This window comes from Phalacrocorax carbo, chromosome 9 (genome assembly GCF_963921805.1).
Source record: "Phalacrocorax carbo chromosome 9, bPhaCar2.1, whole genome shotgun sequence".
Lineage (NCBI taxonomy): Eukaryota > Metazoa > Chordata > Aves > Suliformes > Phalacrocoracidae > Phalacrocorax > Phalacrocorax carbo.
Genome location: NC_087521.1, coordinates 26538489 through 26557607, shown reverse-complemented (window position 1 = coordinate 26557607; position 19119 = coordinate 26538489). Strand labels below are relative to the sequence as shown.

The 19119-nt window shown below is 44.8% G+C and overlaps 1 protein-coding gene across 1 annotated transcript in view; it reads right to left on the bottom strand.

Moving 5' to 3' along the window:
* Positions 1–19119, bottom strand: part of RCOR1 (REST corepressor 1) — an 87905-nt gene that overhangs the window by 13801 nt on the left and 54985 nt on the right. Inside the window, exons 4-7 of the mRNA XM_064460809.1 lie at positions 10876–10928; positions 6661–6822; positions 3929–4047; positions 313–391 (exon numbers count right to left, since the gene is read on the bottom strand). Of these exons, the coding sequence (XP_064316879.1) occupies positions 313–391; positions 3929–4047; positions 6661–6822; positions 10876–10928 (413 nt within the window). The remainder of the gene's footprint in view (positions 1–312; positions 392–3928; positions 4048–6660; positions 6823–10875; positions 10929–19119) is intronic.

Genomic DNA, 19119 nt, shown 5'->3' with positions numbered 1-19119 from the left:
GTTAGGTTGATTTAAACCATCACTGAAGGCGGTTCAAGCTAACACAGCCAACCTTGAATCAAAGAGGCTAGAAACATTCAGATGGTACATTATCACAGGATGGTAAAGTCTTAAATTTTACCAGCTCCATCCATAACTACTTATTTGTCTCTACTTGTCTTGATCTAAGAATAATCCTGAAGACAACTCTTCTTTTCTTGTATGACAACTATACAAAGCACAAATAAAGAAAATTAGATACTGTCAGCTTCTACATGAAGTAGCTAGTAAGTAAACATTTTCATTTGTACAGTAGTAAGAAAAGAATTATACCTCCTTTTTGCTCTCCTTATTTTGTTCAACATCCATATCAATAGGGTTATTTCCATTTGCTTCTTCCATTTCATCCTCACTGGAAGACAAAAGCATCAGTACTGTATTAGTTTGTGAGGCTCTCTATAAGTAGTACACTAAAGGAAACGCATGGATGCAGTAGCGAGTCCAACAGCTGTCCTTAGTTTTATTCTCAGGGTGATTTTTTTTAGGGGGTTGGGGTGGGTGTTTTTTTGTTTTGATTTTTTCGTTTATTTGGTTTTAAGTCAAGAAATTCTTAATTGTAAAAATACTAGGGACCATGTCTTGTAAAGAAAGACTTCTCAGTAGCGTACTTAGGCAACATAAGTCTGATCAGATGAAGGCAAGATACATGAAATAGATTACACAAGTTATCTTTTAAGGAACATGGGACATTGAACATTTTAACTTTAAGCAAATCAAGAGAAAAACAAAGACTTAGAATTAGAGCAAGTAACTAAAATATCAATTTCTGTTTTGGTTTTTTGTTTCTTTGTTTTTTAGGTTTGTTTGGGGGTTTTTTTGCTGGTTTTTTGTTTGTTTCAAGTTTTGGTTTTTTGTCCCCATCCCCCCCAGTGACAGCCTCATATTTCATTCTTCCCTGGAAAAGAAAAAGAGGTTATCAGTTACAGAATAGTAATAGGCATGAAATTGGGGCCATATTGAAAGTGACTTTAACACACCTGGCCAGTTTGGCTTCATTGAAATTTTAATCAGACATTAAATCGAATATATTTTCACCATTTAGAATTTTTGTACTGTACACAACTACAGCTAATTGCACCATTTGGGATGATGTCCAGGAACGGAAGAATTAAGCTGACCTAATCAAACAAATAAAAAAATAAACCTATTTTATCACGTCAAACTTTATAGCCTGGGATGAGGAACTTTGGCTGGTGCAGGTATGTCACAGCGCCAGCGCAAAGCAGGGCTGTGCAATGAAACCCTGGCAGAAGCTGTGCTATGCTGCTGGGGTGCTGGAGCCAGCCAGGGTGCATTCACACAGAAGCAGGGGACAGCAGGCACGGTGGGTGCTAGCGAGCACGGCTGCAGTACCAGCACTTGCTCACAGCTGTCTCCCTGCTGCAGTGATGTCCTGTGCAGACGCAGTCTGAGGAGGAACGTACTGCCGGGTGGCTTGAGCTGACATCCATCTCCACAAGAGCAGTCCCTTGTACAAGCCATTTCTGCTCTCCCAAGCCACCTGGCTCACCAGCTGATTCACAAGATATTTAGTTTGTATAATTGCAATTCCAGGGAATAAACTCACAAGCACCCCCTCCCAGAGCTGCACACACAAAGTCCCTTGCATACAACTAAGAACAGCTACTGAAAACCTGGTCCCAAATGCACTAGGAGCTATTTTAGTGACAATCTGAGGGGTTGGGGAATTTCCCTGCCTAGCCACAGAAGAGATATAGCAGTATTCAAGTGAGATACCTCAGACTGCCTCTTCTCTCAACTCCATCTCCAAAAAAGCTTGCTCGTGTTCTCACCTAGGTTTAGATTTCAGCCTTTCTGTAAAGGCCAAACCCCCACGGGCTTTGTTGTGCTCATAGTTTGCTCTGCTATTCCAGCAAGTTCCCTAGACATGAGCTAGATCAAAATCCACCCACTCATTTCTGCAATTTTAGACATTGATCACTATTCACTGAAGAACATTTCTGAAGTTTTGCCAACACCCAATGGCAGAGTACTACCTCAAAATCCGGGCAGCCCAAACTCACCCAACTCTGCTTCCATGCCCTGCATGGCTGCGCTGACAAATCCTTCAGGGGTGTAGAGGTTTGACTATTTTACTTAATGGAGAGGAAGAAGGGAAATCAAACATCAAGCTGATGGCCTGGTGCTTAGCTTGCTGCAGATGTAAGCCACATCACACATTTCCAATCCAGCTGCCTTCCTCAAAGGTTACAAAATTACAGCACATAGCAGCCCATACAGTTCTTTCCCAATCACAAGACAATCTGAGGTGCTGCTTTGCCCAGAAAACAGGCATAGGTACCAGAGGTGTATTTCCAAATTGCTGTAATTTCATTTAGGAGCACAGAACAAAAATAGAGAGGTAGTATTAAAAGATCCTAACCTACATAGTACGAGACAAACACATCCTTATAAGAGATTCTTCCCCCTCATAAATTAGTAGGAAAATTTAAACAAAAAAAAAAAGCAGGATGGAGGAAAGAAAAAATCAAGACAGCCTTTGCAGAGAGAGGGAAAGAACAGAATGGAAAAAGAGAGTCAGGCCAGAGAAAGCCAACCAAATGCTGGACAAGTTGGCTGGTAGTATACTCCCTGGCCCTGCCTGTTAAGCAAGCATTGCTGATCTAGCAGAGAGATGGGAGAGGTTGAGTGAGTCATTGCTGTAGTACAGCTCAACCCTGGAAACACATTTCTTCCCCCTTCCCAAACTGGGCCTGCTCACATGCACTGGAGCCAGCAAACAGCTCCCTCGGAAGTCCAAGAGCAGTAACTCCTTTAAGGGAAAAGCTTTTGCAGAATTTTGTGCCATTACGTTAGAAGTCTTCCAAAGCCAGTCACAACCCAAGTTTGGTCTGCAAAGACATAAACTGCATTTTAGAGCAGGTTGAGAAGGCACCTGCATCAAGCAGATGGGAGTTACTGCTGTTCAGAAGGGGGTTTCCCCACATACACCTGAGGCCACTGCATTTTTGAGGCCCTGGCAGCTTGGTGACTAGGCAAAGTCACCAAGTGGCAGTTCTAACTGTATAGCTACTTCTAGCAATACACACAAGGCCACTGGCTGACCTACCTTCAAGGGCTTGCACAGGTATCCAGGAAGGTGAACTTGCAGACAAAGCTGCACAAGCAAGAGTCAAGATCATGTGCCGAAGCTCAGTGGCTAGTGACCTCCCAAACACCACCACCCGCACCCAAATCCTAATGCACCCAGCACTCCTTGGGACACCTTTGCCAGAGAACTCATGCTAAGTTCCCCTGTGCTACCCTCTTCTCAGTCTCTCAAAAACACAGCCTTAAACTTTCTCAGGAAATAGAGCTTGGCCTGGTTACCTTATACTGGTAACCTTTTCCAAAGGCAGGGGAAGAGTCTGTGTGTGCATATGCACAGGCTGAGGGGTGCTGCACGGGAGCCTGCTCCCCATCAGGTGCATGTTCTTGCTCGACTGAGCATCATGTGGCAGAAATAAAGGCAGATTTCTAGCTCTTTCATGACTTCCTTTCATCATCCTGCTTATCAGCTTTTCTGGCTCTGCTGACAACAGTGCCAATCAGCTTGTAAAAAGTTTTAATTTTATTTTCTCCACCCTCAAGCAGTATCAGAGAAAAAAGCTTCTAGAGTGATGGGACAGTGACCACTGCACTAGAGGGCAATCAGGAATTGCACAGTGTTGAAAAAGGGAGCACACCTAATTGCCGACAGGTTCCTTTTGGCTTTAAGCAAAGCAAAACATGCACAGCAGGGGAAAAGGGTGGGGAAAGAAGGTGTGGTACCAGGAAACATTTTTGGGGAAATCCTACATCTCGTTTCTTACACGCTAACAGGAATCTCTGAGATAATCTAAAGAAATCAGTGTGCATCAATACACAGCCTTTCTGCTTGCAAACCTACCTTTCCTCACGTTCCCTTTTTTGTTTACGAGCATGACGGTCCATCACGCTAGTTTTAGTCCTTGTCTTCTTCCAGGAGTAGTAAAATTTCACCAGGCTGGCTATTGATTTGTCAGGAAGCTGTAAATTAAACACGTATCCTTTTATATGTTTATATGTAAAGTATTCCCAGGATTTCACATACAATTGGTCTGTTTTTGCCAAGGAACTTCTGATCTCTCTCTGTTGGATTCTCTCAAAGGCTCAAGCAAGTCAGTTCCGCAGCCTTTCCAAAAGTGATCTATGGGGAGTGTTTCAGGTTAGTGCCAACTATTTAGGACATCAAAATCTCTAAAGAGCATCTCAGCAAGCCTCCACTCACCAGCCAGGTAGCTGGTTCCCTTCAGAATAGAGGAACATAGCAAGAGCAAATCCAAAATGAGGCCTTGAAACTGAGATAACAGTTTTAAAAGCCAGTACAGCCATGTGTAAGCAACCACAGGAACTGCTGAATTGCAGGCTACATCCCAAGCGTATCTTTGATGTTTGGTTAAAAAGGCTTATTCACACCATTCACATGATGAAGTCTGTTCAAAGGTCTCAACAAAAGACGTTTTCAAAAGGTGAAATGTTACTGTATGATAAACTGAGAATATAGGAAAACACGAGTCTCATATTTTTTTTAAATCTTCTTATGCTGTCATTGCCCTGTAGCTATGAATGAAATGTCTGCCTCCAAAAAGCATAAAACTACATTAAAGCCTAATTCTCTAGTTCTGAGGTACTCTGCATGCATGTTCTTACACAGGACTTCTACAAGGTAGAAGTCCAGCCCTTCTTGCTGAATAAAACATGTTTTAGGTAAGTGTCTGATTCAGCTTGTGGGGCAGGACAGGTGGGGAAGAAAAAAAAACAAACTGTGAGCAAGAGCCAGATCTCTCTTATTCAGGTACTACAGTTCAAGTCTACACTTGAGATAAGCCTGGTTCTCAGACTGCAGGTTGACTTTAGGTCCTAATAATGGATCGCACCAGAACCACCACCCTGGCCCACAGCCGCACACAGGCATAAATCCATCTGTGCTGGCAAAGCACAGGTGCTATGTCGATGTTGTGTTGCCAGTAGCCATGCAGCAGGCTGATATGCTGGAATTCGAGTTCCATAGAACAAACTCAGGGACAAGGCTGTTCATGACAAACATCCACTTGGCTACAAACACATGCTAAGAGTGCCAAAATATCAGAACCAGCTCCGGTAAATAACAACTCACTTTCCATTCTCTGGCTTTGATGATTTTTCCCCTCAGTTCCAAGCTGCACTGGTGGTAATGGGGCAGCATATATAAACTAACAACTAACATGCTCCTGAGCCATTGATTCCTGTCCCCTGCTAAACACAAAGCTTCATGCCATTTAATTCCTTTCATGCAGGATGGCTTTTGTGGGAGCAACAGTAAAAAACCAATATCATTACCTAGGGAACACTGCATGAGCTTGGCATCCCTGTATTGGAATGCACTTCACTCAGGGACAGAGTCATGCTTCTGTACATAAACCGAATTGAGAATTTCTTGCTTTGGCATTTAACTGAGCAACAGGACAGGCTTTATGTTCTCCTCCTTCCCCAGGACGTTCCCCTCCCCCTTTTTTCCCCTATATAAGAATAGAGGAATAAAAAAGAAAACAGCTTCACCCTCCAGGAGCCCACAACTTCCAAGGCTGTCTTATATCAGGGGTCCAGAGTATGTGCAAGCCCTGTCATCTGACCCAAGGGAGTGGGAGACCCTAGGACTCCAAGAACATTTTGAAACAAACACCAGTGAAGGAACATTCAAGGAAGACATGAGGAGAATGAGCCTCTTCCTGCCACCCTTTTAAGAAGGGGCCTGGCAGTTTTCCTTCACTTGGTAGGCAAGTCACCTTTTGCCTTTCAGCAGGATCAGCACCACAGACCTTCACATGTGCTTTAAAGAGGCGGAACAGACTGCAACAGCCTAGGCTCACTTAAAAGGTCACAACCAATGTAACCAGGTCCTGCTGGAACACTTGAGAGGCACTTTACTGAGGAGCAAAGGACAAAATTTGGTTCCCACCGAGGTGATGAACCACTTGAAGAAACTCAAGATACAATTAATAAGAACATTTTTACATCCCACCCTCTCCCGCTTCCGAAAGAATACTGCACACACCCCAGCAGTTCCCTTTCAGGCAGAAACCTACCCCTGAAGTTTTCAATCACAGTTTAAAAAAATACCACTACTAACCGAAAGCAAAGCACTGAATGCTTGCAATGATGTATAAACCTCTACCACAGCATCCACTGACAGTCCCAAACCCCACTGAACACAGACATCATAGTCAAATAAAAGGAATTCCTAAAAAGCAGGCTTTAAGAACTGAAATCAACTTTGCACAGAGATGATCTTTACTCTGCGTGTGGGTGGGCATGTGTGTACAGACCATGCCGGAACTCCAGCTGAGACATAAACACTACCATAGCTCACAGGGGAGTGAAAACTGTAATTTCCAACCAAAAAAATTGCACAGTGAAAGTTTATCCTGAACCAGTAACACACTTCATGAAAAGACTCTGGAAACAATGTTGTTTCTTCCTATTCATGGTAGTATGTTTTCTCTAACATCCCCCTTGGCCTGTTCTCTCCCAAGAGCACTCTACAGGAGCTCAGCACAATCAGCACTGAAGACGACAGTCTAACTGCCTGTTCTGCTTTTCCATTCCTCTGACACCACTTACCATCTGCTGGATCCTGTGAAAGGTTTTCCCATGGAAACTGAAGGCCTGTTCAAACAAGACCTTGTCTTCCACTGTCCACTCATCTGGGAATGGAGTAAAGTTTGGCAGATCTGCCAAAGACTTCTCAATGTTGTGCTTGTGCCAAAACAGCATCCCAAGGGCCTAGAAATAACAAGGACAGCAAGGGGACAATTGTAATCACAAGAAACGTTATTATATGCATGCAAAGGGAAAGCTACAGCATTTTTCTCAGGAAACACATTAGATAATTTTAGTTCTCAGCTAGATCAGATGCTTTTCTACATGGCAAGAAACCTGGAATCTGACACCCACCCTGCTAGGCTGCAAAGACCAACTTGAAATTTATCCAAAACACACAGGTAGTAATGTAATAAGAGGGTAGCAACAGAAAGGGGGGAGAAGAAAATTCAAGAAACTACTCCAACTTTATGATAACGGTGTACACAGGAGAGCTAGGCAAAGACTTGGGAAGACTACCTAAACAACAGGCTGGACTAAAAGGAGTCTTCCTGCCAGTGCTAAGCTCCCTTCATTTCCTGTGCAGTTAGGAGGATGGTTTAGTTGACTGGGTGATTTTATGGCTGTTTAGGGAGCTCTTTCTGAGGGGGTGGGGGAAGAGGATGAGGGAAGAACTGGAAGAAGGCAAGGCAGAGAGCATCCACAACCTTAACTTGCTGCTAAGATGACCCTGGCCCAAAGGAGGAATAAATCTCACTCATTTTGGGGGTCTGCTCATTTGCTCCCTTCCGAGATACCTCATTTCACTGTTGCAGTCTCTGGTTCTCAGTTCTACAGATTAAGTGCATGTGCTGTTTCACCACCTGCAAACCGTCCTCCTCCCTCCATCTGAGACGCTCACTCACAGCCACCCCTCTCCCAGGGGTGTGCAGCCCCTGTGCGTTATGACACATCACTACATCTGGCATGCCAGTGACCACCGCAAGTCATTTTGGGAAGGCCTGACTCTGCAGAGCTAGAAACCAGCCTTTCACAATGGCTGTAAAGTGAAAACAATCCCTAACATGCCGAGTAAAACATCAGAGTAACCCGCTCATCATATGCAAACTCAGCTCGGGTTTTGCAGCCACAGTTACCCTCATCTAGTAGTTTCGCCCTGGCTGCTCAGAGCTACAAAATCCCTCCAGATTTGGGGTTTCCCCATTATGCTTTGCTATGCAAAAAGCAGTTCCTTTATGGGATCTTGCTCCCCTGAGATTCTGCAGAGAATGAGTATAAATATTAGTGTTTTCCAAGATCCTGTCCTGACCCTACTGGCCTCTCAGCGCTGCCCAGGGCACCCTCTCCCCCCTTTTGCCACCATGTAGAACAGGAAGTAGTCTTGGTTGCAGCAGTCATTCAAGATGTCACAGGAGCCACACAGCCACTTATCTCCATCCACTCTGGCAAGCATGGAGCCACAGAAACTATTCTGCAGTCATGAAGGACCAATTTTTCTCTCCCCTCCCATCCCTTTCAGCCTCAGATATGAGCTGTACCAAATATCCGTGTGAGAAAGCAAGGGAAAAACAAGGATGGAGACATTTTGGGAGGGCATGGTAGTGTTAAATACAACTACGGTGCTAGCAAGGGCTGAAGGGACAGCTGCTTACGCAAAGCAAAAGGTAAACAAAACGGTTTTCCTTATAGGCTTGTTTAACAGAAGAGCAATATTCTTCCTCCACCCCATGCTGCCCTAGGAGAGCTCTGCACTCATCCATAGGTGAGTGCACAGCCTTTCCAGCCTCTTTTGTCCCAGGGCACTTAACATAGGCTGGCAGGAGAGCACAGCTAATAGCCAGACTTGCTGTAGCGCTCCCAGGGGCCTGTGACTGCTACAGCTCCACACAACTACCTACCACAGTTTGTCAACACCAGCTAAAGTGGGCTTGCCCTGCTGGAGCCCACTCGCCTGCCGGAGCCTGCCCTTTGCTTGCCGTCAAGCTGGAAAGGCTGCAGGGACTCCCACCAGCACAGCCCTGAGCCTCCAGCCATCATCCCACAGCAGCAGAGCCAACAACGGGGCACTCAGGCACAGGCAAGAAGAGAGAAAGGACAGAGATATGGGAGCTGCGCCCAGCAGATGCAGCCAGCTGGACAGGAAAGCTGCTGGGCAGAGGAGTGCCAGCACGTGCCCCAGCCACCCTGCCAGACAGCTTGTTGCTCCCTTCAACAAACTGGCACACCGTAGCCTGCAAAGGTTTTGGGCAGGGGCACAGCTGGAAGAACAGGAATCTGTGCGACAACTGTCAGCCAAGCCACCTGCACGGGGGTCCAAAGAGGCCGGTTGTCAGGGGGATGAACGTGTGGGAAAGGGCTGCCTTGGCCAGCAAAGGCCAGAGAGAGTGGCCAAATGCTAAAGTGAGCTCTGACTAGCTTCCAGGGAGGCCATATCAGCTTGTCCACAGTTACCCAGCCAACAGCAACTCTGATGATACCTGCTGAAGGGAGAGCATCTGTGGTGACACAACAAATCATCCTGATTTCAGAGCCCTGACACTTGTCCCTACAATACAAAATGAGTACATGCCTTCCAGAGTACTACAAGATAGATCCTCTCCAGTTATTTCCTGGAAGTACCTAGCTTAGCTCTCTAGGAAATCTCAAAGGACCTGGGAAACATGTTTAACTCCAGAGTATTATGCAAGAGTGCTAGGGAAAGAATGAGGAAGTTTTAGAAGGACAGACATTTTTGCAGTTTGCTTAGCCAATTTACATCCTGATGTGGTGAGTCCCATAACTTCTACTTCTGTACCCAGAGGAGGGGAGAAAAATGGGGAGAAAGTCTTTGAGGAATGAGTGGAAGGTCTGTAATTCCACTGTTTAAGTGAATGCAAGTATCTGTTAGCCAAATCTCAGTTTTGAAAAATATGAGAATTCAGGTTTTTAAAAATCACAAGCTTCCTTCTGATCAGTCTTCTGGATCAGTCTACACTCCTTAAACAACACTTCACCACCAAAATAACGAAACCCCTTTTTATTACCCAGAGACAATCTTTTTTGGCAAATACTATCCACAATATCCGATACTAGGATATACCCATCTCAACTGAAGTGAGCTACTATCCTTATTTTGATTCAAGTTCACAGCCTTGGTGTTCCTTTTTTTGCTGCTTTCTGCTCTTAGAAACCATACATATCAAGTCTGATCATACCTGGTTTTGCTGGAAATTTTGCTGGCTATCTCAACTTCAATGTTCTTGTTCCACAAGAAGCCTTTTTGAGCATGAGTATCAACCACTGAAAGTCTGACTCAAAGATGACAGCAGAGACATTTAAACAGAAACCCTTGTCCATCCAAATCATCGGTTTCTATGCTCACAGCCTTTGTCTGAACAACTTCATAAACTTTCGAGTTTTCATAGAATCCCTTTGTAGAGACAGTATGTAATTTGCCAACATAATAAGTCATGAGATTCCCCGCCTTCTCTTTCTGGTAAAGTATTAATGCATAAGGAAACTCCACAGAATTCAGAAAAGCTTCCCAGGCACATGTCTACTCATCTCCCCAAATGAGGGTTGCAATTGATGTTAGTTAACACGTGGGAGATTAGTACACAGTCCTAGACCACATGGAGTAAAGGACGGATCTGCTCCTCAGACCAGGATTTCCATCCCTAGGCTAAAGGCACTGGCTAACCTCAGGGACAGCTGGTGAAGTCATCCACCGCTACTGCACCGACATCTGAGGTGCTCATCTATGAAATGCAAAATGATTTGCAGCACATTTTTAAAGGTAAATAACCATGGATATTGGTTTGCCTCAGAAAAGCATATGATGGTTCAATAACTCATTAATAACTGCCAAGACATCCATGAAGCAGAGATGGAGCAGACAACTGGAAACTGCAATGCCATCAGGCAGCTGTCCAAAGACAAGCCAATCTTTTTAACGTTGTTCAGGGGTTCTGAAAATGTTCAAGAGGTAGTTACCATAGGAAGCATAATACTCATGGCCAAACTCTGTTAGAAATTACAATGGTTTTGTTTTTCTTCTTTTGACTCTTGATGTAAAACTAGGGGTGAACTCCATAACCCCAGAGCACAGGTTACTATTAGGAACAGTTAGTTTTGTGAAAAGTAGAAGAGAGAACACAGACAAAAGGGAAGAAGCAGTTCTAGGCAGTCACTTTAAGTCACGTTTTAATACCTGCTGAAAAAGATTTTAAAATAAAGTAAGTATTCAAAGGTTGTTACCTGCTCCATATTGTATCCATGCTTCTCTTTAGCAATGGCAATATATTCGTCCACTGAAAAAACAAAGAGAAGGTGTAAGAGCATTTCATATCACGATCTCAACTCCTCTTCCCTTCCCCTTTCCAGTCTAAAAGCAAGTCCTGCAGCTCTGATTTCAGTCATGGTCATTGCACCCTCCACAGAGAACTCATGAATAGCTGCTGTTTCCAACAATTCAAGAAAGGAAGGAAACAAAACAACAGTCACCAGACAACTACGTATTTTCCTTAACAAGCCTAAATGATGCATGATATCCAATCCAGTTCTGGTACTTCTGAAACATAGCATATAATATTTCAGAACTTGTTCACCAAAACTATAGTCATGACTGTCTCAGCTACTTTTTGATTGTTTTGGTTTTTAAATCCCCCAAAGCAGTTATTTTCTTAAGAACAAAAATCCCCAAACACAATCCATACGTTCCAGTACTGCCAGACTCCTAGTGTTGCACAACCACTGCAGATATCTTGGCAAATTTTTCAGCCCTTATGCCTCAGCAATTTTAATCTTGCACTAAACCCCACCTCTATGTATTATAATGCCACCACAAGCTTTTAACCTTTACAATGTGAAGATGCACTGAGAAGTTATATTTTGTATAGAAGGGACTAAAACCCAAATGTCTCTTTCAGTATGACTGACTGAGCTTACATTATATCCAATAGCACTCACTTGAGAGGACTGGATCAGGGTCAGTACCAGTGGTGGTGTTCTGAAATCTGTGCCCTTCTGCTTGGTCATTATTAAACCACACTGTAATGATAACACCACCCTTGGAAAAAAAAAATACAAGCTAAAAGGTGGGACTCCTACTTCACCTAATGGAGTGGAAGATGCTGGAAGCATTGATTGTCTGTAGGGTCCCCAACATGCTTGTACCCTGAAAGAGCTGGTACACACAGCCAGAATTCTCCTACAAATTTTGGACTTCAAGTCACTTAGCCATGAACTCAGAAATCATTCCCCTTTCCTTCTCTGCAGATACCCAGGGAGGGATGCAAGCGAATTCCTGTGCTGAGCACTGGATTCATGGAAAGCATGTATAGCACCTCTGGAAGGAAATGGTTCCATGGGCACTGCAGCTAAGGAAGTCACATTTCCCATAGTTTGGGCCTCACAATTAACTTTAGCTCTCAGATGTGCTTCTCCCATGTTTTCTGCCATTATGGACTCTCACATGGAGTTTGTTGTCTAACAGCACAGCATTTATTAAAGTCTTTCCTTCAAGCTGGAATACTCTTCAATTCTTCCTTCAGCTGAGCAAACTAAGCAATGAACTCCAAAGATATTGGGAAAACAGAGAGGGTAGATCAAAAAACACACAGCAGGAGAGCACCAGCCTCTTATTTTCAGCTTGTCATCAATACAAAGAAATTAAATCTAGGTACTTAAAGTAGACATCCTATCTTACTAGACAATATGATGCGATATCAGTGCTGGCCTTTTTGTTTGGAAAGGAGATGCATTAGCTAATTTTCACAAAAAGGTGTTGCAAGAAAGGGCTTTGTTAAGTGCCACAGAAAAGTCCGTGAGAATATTAATACAGCCACATGGTGCGGCAGGAGAGGCACGCAGTAAAATACAGGCACAGTTCTGCGTTAGCAGGGACACTCCATGAGGTGCTTGCTCTTCCAAGCTCACACCTGCACACAACTGGACTCCCAAGCTGTTGACGAACCTGTTTGTTAGACCACGTTCTGGATACACTCAGTACAAGTTTTATTAGCTCTTTGGAAAAAAAGCATAGCCACAACCATTCATGTGCACCCCTGCAGCACAAACGCATCTGTCTCTCCAGGTCAAACAAACTGTTTTTAAGAACCATGCTGAACTGCGATGAAAACTATCCCTTCTTGCAAACCTCTTCTTGCACAAGGCAAACAATCAAATAGTTGCTCAGATAGTGGAGGTGATTGGGACAGTGATAGAAACTTCGCAGAGTGAAATCCCTGTGTTGCCTAATAGAACATCCTGAAGGTTACCAAAGGGTAGGAACCTCAGCAATCAGCTTTGCCATGGAAAAAACCCAACTTGCAAAAGCACACCCCAAGGGGAGAACATGATCCAGGAGGACCACACAGAGGAAATGGGGACAGAGAAGGGAACTGCCTCTTCCCTGCACACCATCCATTCCCTCCACATGCTAAACGGAGCAGGCAACATCAGTAGGATTTGGGCTGACGAGCAACTTCAGATGCTTCCAGACTTTATAACCACACCAAAAACAAAGGCTGCCAGGAAGCCTTAAGTGCAGCATTTCCTTGTACTTCAACTAAATGCTCTCGGCTTCCTTAGGACAGGTATTGCACATGCAGTCTAAGGGGGAGGTGAAGGAAGGAGAAGGGAAAGGAGTTGAATTCTCTGATCCAAGGCTGAATTAAGCTCTTGAATGCTAAGTACTGCTGCATTAACTAGCTCACTTTCACTGTGGAAAGATCTACAGTTCCTGATTTGACTTCAGCATCTTATCCTTTAATATATACAGAGAAGAGATGAGGTTGTTATCTTTTTCCAGTATATTACCTTTCTTATCCCAGATGCTATAAGCAATGAAAACATACTTCCTTTTCCTTCCCCTTGCTGCCCACCCCCAAAAAAACATTACAGCATTTTCTCTCCTAACCAAGCAAGAACATTGCCAGGGCCACCCATACCAATATCAATAGGATTTCTCTTGTTTCAAGCCAACAGACCATAGAGTCAAACGGAAGACTAAGTGATCGGACACCATGGAAAGGAGGCAGGATGCTTTTCTTGTCATGGTGGGGTCTGTTACACCTCTGTGTTACAACTCATTGTTACAATGGAGGAAGAGAAAAGAAAAATAAGAAAAAGGCAACAAGGCAGTAAACTGCAGACAGCAATGTTCCTTCTATACACTAAGAGTGTTTGTGGATGAAGGAAGGACAAAGAGTACACCATTGTACTCTACTCTTGGCTTGTTTCCTGCCTGCTTACTGACAATCTAGCCCATTCTGCTTGCCATTTCTTGGCTAATTGCAGGCTCACTTGCTTTGATGCTTGCACCATCCGAGAGGTATGACAGTCCCTTGAGCAATCCTTCCGATTGCTCTTTCTTTACCATCCCCCTCCGTACGAAGTGAGCAAGAAAGAGCATGGCACCAGCTGAGTCACAGGATCCCTTTAGTCTCCCATACCAGTAGAGCCTGGAATTGCCACAAGCTTAATGCTTCACATGCCACACCAGATAACTAAGTGCCTCTTCCGTCTCTGCCTTCCCCATGCACCTCTAGCAAGTCCAGGGCAGCAGGCACATTAAATTCTGCTCCGCTGCGTTTCAGTGGCATTCAGTCACACTCAGCGTGTAACCCAGCAATCTGTTTAGACATCAGAGTTCAGAGCCAGAGGAACCTGGGGCAGAGCCCTGCTTACAACAGAACAGACAGTTTGCCAGCACAGCTCTTAGCCTCTTTCTAGAAGAGAATAAGCAAGAGCAGCAAAGCAACCCCATCACATTTTCCCCAGCATAAACTGCACCACCACACACTCTTTCAACCAGCATAACTTTTCCTCGAACAGGGCAGACAAGCATCCTCCCCACTCCAGTCCAACTCATTTCTCTATGCTGGAAAGATATTTCAGCACAGACCAGGCCAAAAAGACAATACTTGAATAGAGACAGTTGTGTGACACAGAGATGCATTGCTCCCACAAAGGCTCTTGTTGCTAATAGAAACCAGATGGGGGGAGGGACAGAAAAGAGAATCTTGAACTGGTTTTTCTTTACTTATTTGGCTATATTTCTTCTCTTGCATGCATTTTACCTGTGTGTGGGTGAGCAGGACCCCCCCATCCACCCACACCCAAAATGGAGTGAGCACTGGCCCAAAGAGCCCCTTCCTACAGCCAGTCATGCTCAAAAGGTGGGGACACAAAGGGAAGAGCGCCCCACATACACAGTGGCACCAGCAAAGAGGAGAACAGGGTGTTCAGATGCTAAAAACACACCTCTCCCTACACAAGAAGTGAGGTCTACAGCGAGATGACCAAAGGACCCCGGGTGCAGCACTAACACAGCCAAAGAGACAAGGGAAACGGAAGGGAGTGCAAAAGGAAGCACAGAAAGGTGCTTCCCCCCCGCCATCTAGAGAGGAGAGTTTCTGACCAAAATGTGCCATCAACTCCCTTAATTTTGTGGTCTTGTTTCCAGCGGTATTTCTCATACACCCTTTTCTTCTGCTAACTATCTTCCTGCAATAATTCCTCACTAGAGGCAAAAGAAAGTGGACCCTCTTGGCTGACAGAGGGAAGGAGAGACAAGAGCAAACAACTGCATTGCTGATTTTCAGTCCCGCATCCTAGAACAGTGAATTGAAAGATGTAAAACAGGAACATTAATTTCAGGGGGGTGGGAGAACTCTGAAAAGAGACATGCTTGAAAGCAACGATTCCACTCATCAGCATTTGATCAGATTAAATGACCTCTCCAAGTGGGTCTTCTGGGAGAATTTCTCCCCCCTACCCAAACTGCTTCTTAATGACCCCACAAGCATCATATCATGTTTAGTGGACTCAGTGACCCCAAGGAGGGTTTGCAGCAGAAGCGAGTGTGCTAAAGCCTATAGAAAGCAACAGGAATGCAGAGGTAGAGCTGTTGCTGCAACCTCAGTTCACCCCTATTACCGGGGTACTGCAGGAGCTCTGAACACTTTGCATATTACGTGATGCAATACCCTGACAGAACAGGGTGAAATGAGGACAAAAGCAGCAGCCTTCACAGCCTCAGTAATGTGCTTCACAGGGTTTGATCAATGCTGGAACCTGTGAGGAATTCTGGATGTTGCTGTACATCTCCCCCTCCCCTCCATCTCCCTCTATCTCCCTTGAGAACAGGAAAAAAGTCAAGACCCAGAACAACTTAATGCTATATAAAGAAAATAAGAAGCATGGACTAGACACATACATGTGAAATTCTTCCAAATTTCAAACCACAATTATGATGGTACACAAACAACTAAGCACAGTTTTTGCCTTGGCTATAAAAATGAGCAGCTGCATTGCCGTCCTGCCGCCCTTGCAGCATCGGTGGAACAATCCTGCCACCTCGTGGTCCCACCACAGGCAAGGAAGCCACAAAAAGCAGAGTTTGAACAAGTATCTCACTAAAGCCAGCTGCAACAGGAGGCAGGGAGGAACAGGCAGAGATCAAAACAAGGTGGCTTGACCACTTTTCCTGGGCAGAATCACTTAAAAGAAAATAAAACCTGCATATTTAAAGGAGTCTTCTGCCTTGGAAAAGCTATTTCCTCTTCTTGGCAAGATGTGATGTGTATCACGGGCAGGTGAGAAGCAGAGAGCCAGAGCACAGCCATGTTTTATGCCCTGTGCTGCATCCACCTGGGCAGGAATGCAGCCTCCTTTAACGTTGTTCTAGGAACAGAGAGTGCTAGTTACAGACACAAAGGCTACTTAAAAATCACTTCACACAACTGAAGGCACAAGAGGATTTAGGCCTCAACTCTGTTGCATCTGCAGCAGGTGAGGGAAAAGTCTGGATGCAACTGCAAGGCAAAGGAAAACCAACATTACCTGGGGAAGTTTACCTAAATAGAAGCAAAAGAAAATACCCTGCAGCAGGGCAGTGTACCTTGAGTCACGGGATTCTAAAGTATATCTCAACCTCCCACCCACGTCCCTCCCCGTAGCTCAGATTTTAATTGTGCATCATCACTTGTCTACATACCAAGGATCGTAGGGTGCCATTGCATTAGAAGTCTCCTTAGGCAGCAGGGCCAGGTTAGGCACTCCTAGCCTCCAGCCAGCTCTACCCACCTGGGAGCATAAACACTTGCCTGGACCCCCACAGAACCAGACAGGGAAACTGGTCCTCCTGAAAAACAACCAACCCCCTCCTGCTGCGCTAGTGGCAGCGAAGCCATACAAGCACTGAGTGGTGGTTGAAAGTATGGAGATGCTCTCACCTACCAGAAGGGTTGGTCCCAGACTCTCCTACCACCCGCCCTAGCCACTCAGGCTGCCCCCTTCTTTTGTACTAGCTCTGGAGCCACTCAAGGCACTGAACAGCTGACCACCACCAAAACAGCATGCTATTCATAAAACAGTTTTATACTTTTATATGGTTGCATACCATATAAAAAAATCACTTTTCTGGAAGATTACACAAGCCTGAGAAGTGATGAGCCCTCCTAGTTTCAGTGAGGGATGAGACTGGCTCAGCCAAAAGTACAACTCATTCCTTGCCTCGGCACAGGACTGTGGCAGGGATGAGCAGGCAGGCAGGAACAGGTATAGCTATGTAAACCAGCACTGCCGAGGACGGAGTTGCTCATGGAACCACACCTGGAGCCTGGAAACTGCAGCCTCAGAGTGCAGAAAACAAGGAATAAAATGGCATGCCCCATTGCTAGGAGATTTATACGTTTAAAAGCCCTGATACCTACTGAAAGCTTCCTTTCTCACACAACGGCAACCAGTCCCCACCCAAGCAGTGCACACTAATAAGCTAGAAAAGAAACACCCTCTTTCCCCCTTTTAATTATTATTTTTAATATTGCTCTGCTCTTTGCATAGCCTGCATCTAAGGGCAAGCCCGAAGTTGAAACTCCAGTGATATTTAAAGACCTGACTCATCTGCCTTAAGATTTTGCTATACCAGCAAGAAGGCTGTACTGCAGACAGGTGTACTGACAAATCTAGCGTAGTTTTTGTAGCTTGCCAGAACTACTTTAAACTGTTTACCAGAAAAGGCCTTTTGCGAGTAGACACTTTATTTTTAAAGCTTTTACCAACCTATGCTCATTCCTAAAGTTGCGCCCTCAGCTGACACTATCACATCAAGAAAAGGCTCAACACAGCGTGTGTACGTGTGGGACAGTGCATTAATGAGGATTACCATAAAGAAAGCCAGCTGGCCGGTGCTCTCTTGCCTCTCTTGCTCTCTGATGCTGCTGTTCTCTGCCAGAAAAGCTATGTGGATGCCCATTGTAAGGGCATCCATGGAAGATCCTCTGGGAAGAAAGATTGCTTCTTACACATCCATCACATTTAACCTTCAGCCAGAAATTTGCTCCACCGTATCACTGAACACCACTTTAGTGGAGGAGTGGCACAGCATTGAGTACCTACAGAGCCCTGGGTACCACAAACTCAGATGTCTCCGTATGTACCACAGAAGAGAAGGGGATGAGGGAGATCTAACAGGGCAGTAGCAAAGAGGAAACACCACCTCTGGCACCTAGCACACAATAGGCAGCGCCACATCAGATCACCCAGTGACACAATCTGTGACCACACAGGATCATGGCTGGATCATTCAGCAGTACAAACCTGATCCTAAATCAGACACTGGACTGTATTAAATGTAATTAGCCAGAGCATTTGATATTGGGTTTGAAGCCCACATGCAAACATAAAACCAGCACACAGTAGCTTCTGACAGGGAGGAAATACTCAATCTCACATATGACCTTCCAAGACATAGACAGGAAGTTACAGAGAGGATAAATGCACAGAGCATGTGCCTGAACAACAAAGCGAGGGTATAGCAGAATAGGTCTTTGCATTATTCAGCACAGTGCTCTCAATTCAGTCCAAGGAGCCCTAAAGCCAGATTTATTCTGCTGTCAAACTGTGTCTTGAGTTAACTCTGCTGAGAGGTTATAGCCTCAGATTATATACTTCAACTACAGACAGCAACATGCCCAAGCAATGCAAGTAGCAATATTATCAATAGTTGTGACAAGGCGTAGAATATTGAAAAAAATTATTTGATCAGACGGTTCACTGCAGAAGATGGTAACTTGGATTAGAAGGAACCTCCCTCATGCAGATTGTCTTATGGAAATTGTTTTTTGCACTCCTTGAGAATGCTTGATCCAGTGTATCCTTTCCAAAAGCCAGATTCACTAATTCAAAAAAAATACAGTTTGATACACACTGATGACAGAGTCAGTATGGGAAGACTACAGATTCAGCCTGCTAAGAGTCTGATACAAGGCTCCACCTTGTACTCTACCTAGGAACATCCTCAGCTCTTCATCCACGTCATGCTATATATGCTAAAATTCTTGGTCTGCACCCTCTTCTTGAGGGTGCCAGAGCAGTGGCACAGGCTGCCCAGGGAGATTGTGGAGTCTCCTTCCCTGGAGACATTCAAAACCCACCTGGATGCAGTCCTGTGCCCCCTGCTCTGGGTGTCCCTGCTCAAGCAGGGGGGTTGGATGA